This window comes from Calidris pugnax, unplaced genomic scaffold (assembly GCF_001431845.1).
Source record: "Calidris pugnax isolate Ruff unplaced genomic scaffold, ASM143184v1 scaffold56, whole genome shotgun sequence".
Lineage (NCBI taxonomy): Eukaryota > Metazoa > Chordata > Aves > Charadriiformes > Scolopacidae > Calidris > Calidris pugnax.
The window spans coordinates 6,574,848-6,576,381 of NW_015090839.1; the positions used below are offsets into that span (position 1 = coordinate 6,574,848).

Below are 1,534 nucleotides of genomic sequence, written 5' to 3' on the forward strand. Positions count from 1 at the left end.
AACCCCCCAGCCTTTGCAGGGTGTTATTAAAAAAGAAGAAAAAAAAAATAATGTTGAGCTTGTAAACTACTTGTTTGTGCTTTCCGCCCCCTCGTCTCCCCCCTTCTGTGCTCTATAATCTCATGTAAGTTTACAGGTATGTGGCAATACTTTAACAATACGGAGATGAAGAAGCGAGTAGACATTTAAGACTTTTTTTTTTTTTAATTAAAAAGGCTTTGAAGGACAATACTGCTGTGAAGTAGCAAAACACTAAGAGAATCTCTAAGCAACAAGAGGACTATTTACTTTCTCGGATCATCCTTTTGATACTTGCAAAATAAACCTTCGGCTAGTACAACCCGCATACACCCAGATGCTGCGGGCCGGATCCTGCACTCCCGAGGGGACCAACTGGAGCTTTGGAGTGCAGGATGCGACCCTTATTTTTTTTTTCCAAGTGTTACCTGTCTTGGGATGTAATATAAAGTTACAAGAGGTCACAGCCAGTTGGATATTTTTTTTTTCCTTCCCATCTGTTACTGAAGGTTCTCATTCATCAGGAACTCTCATCAACATGTGGATGACATGCTTATTTAATTTAAGTGTCTTCATTGTGTACCAGCTAGAACTGTGTATCTATAACAAGGTTATTTTCCCCCTCCCCCAGCAAACGTTGACTATTACACCGACGCAAGGAAAAGAGGAGAGCTCTGTCACTCTCCCCTTTTTTAAACTTAATAAATTCCACATGCAATTTTTTTTTTGTGGCCGTTTAATTATCGCCATCGTTAGCTTGTTTCATCCAGTGTTAATGCACTTTCCACAGTTTTACACGGTGTTAGCATAGCCAGACGGGTTTTATTATTATTCCTGTTCGCTGTCTCAATGTTCTTAATTTATTGCATGGTTTATATTTTTTTTTCTTTCTTTACAGCTGGAAATTGCTTTAAATGACAGTTAAAAAAAAAGAATTACACGTGAATTTAAGAAATTTTGTTAATTTTATAAATGTGATTGTAATTGAAAAAATATTTTGATTTAAAACGATAACTGAGAATTTAATGCGTGAAGTATGTTTTTGATCATTTGCAGTTAAGGACTTTAAATAAATCAAATGTTAACAATGAAAGATTTCTGCTAGTTTCTTTCAAAATTTCTGGGACGGGTTACGGAGGACGGAGCCATGTGCCAGAAAAACAAACGTAGCGCTAAAGCGCGGATGCGCAAAGGAGCGATTTGTGCGGAGGGAAGGAAGGAAGGAAGGAAAGAAGGAAGGAAATTCACCCGCAGGCTGCGTTTGCGGGGCGCCGCGGTGCCACCGGCGTGTGCGGGTCTGTATGTGGTGGTGCCGGGTTTGTTGTTTTTTTTTTTCTCTCTTATTTTTGAATTACCCCGCGGTGCCGGGGCAGGTTTGAGAGAGGGAGGGAAAAAGCCACCCGAGGCGGCGTAACCACCTGGGTGTTTTGCAGCCCGACCCGGCGTTTCCCCGCCGGACGGGGCGAGGCCCGGAGGGAGCATCCCTAGTGCTGCTCCGCCTCGCCCCGGGCCGCCG

The 1,534-nt window shown here is 42.6% G+C and overlaps 1 protein-coding gene across 1 annotated transcript in view; it reads left to right on the forward strand.

The window, feature by feature from the left end:
• FOXA1 (forkhead box A1) overlaps positions 1-740 on the forward strand; it is a 25,200-nt gene extending 24,460 nt beyond the window's left edge. The window contains exon 5 of the mRNA XM_014941608.1: positions 216-740. Coding sequence (XP_014797094.1) covers positions 216-256 — 41 coding nt within the window. The 3' untranslated portion in view covers positions 257-740. The remainder of the gene's footprint in view (positions 1-215) is intronic.
• The last annotated feature ends 794 nt before the right edge of the window (positions 741-1,534 follow it).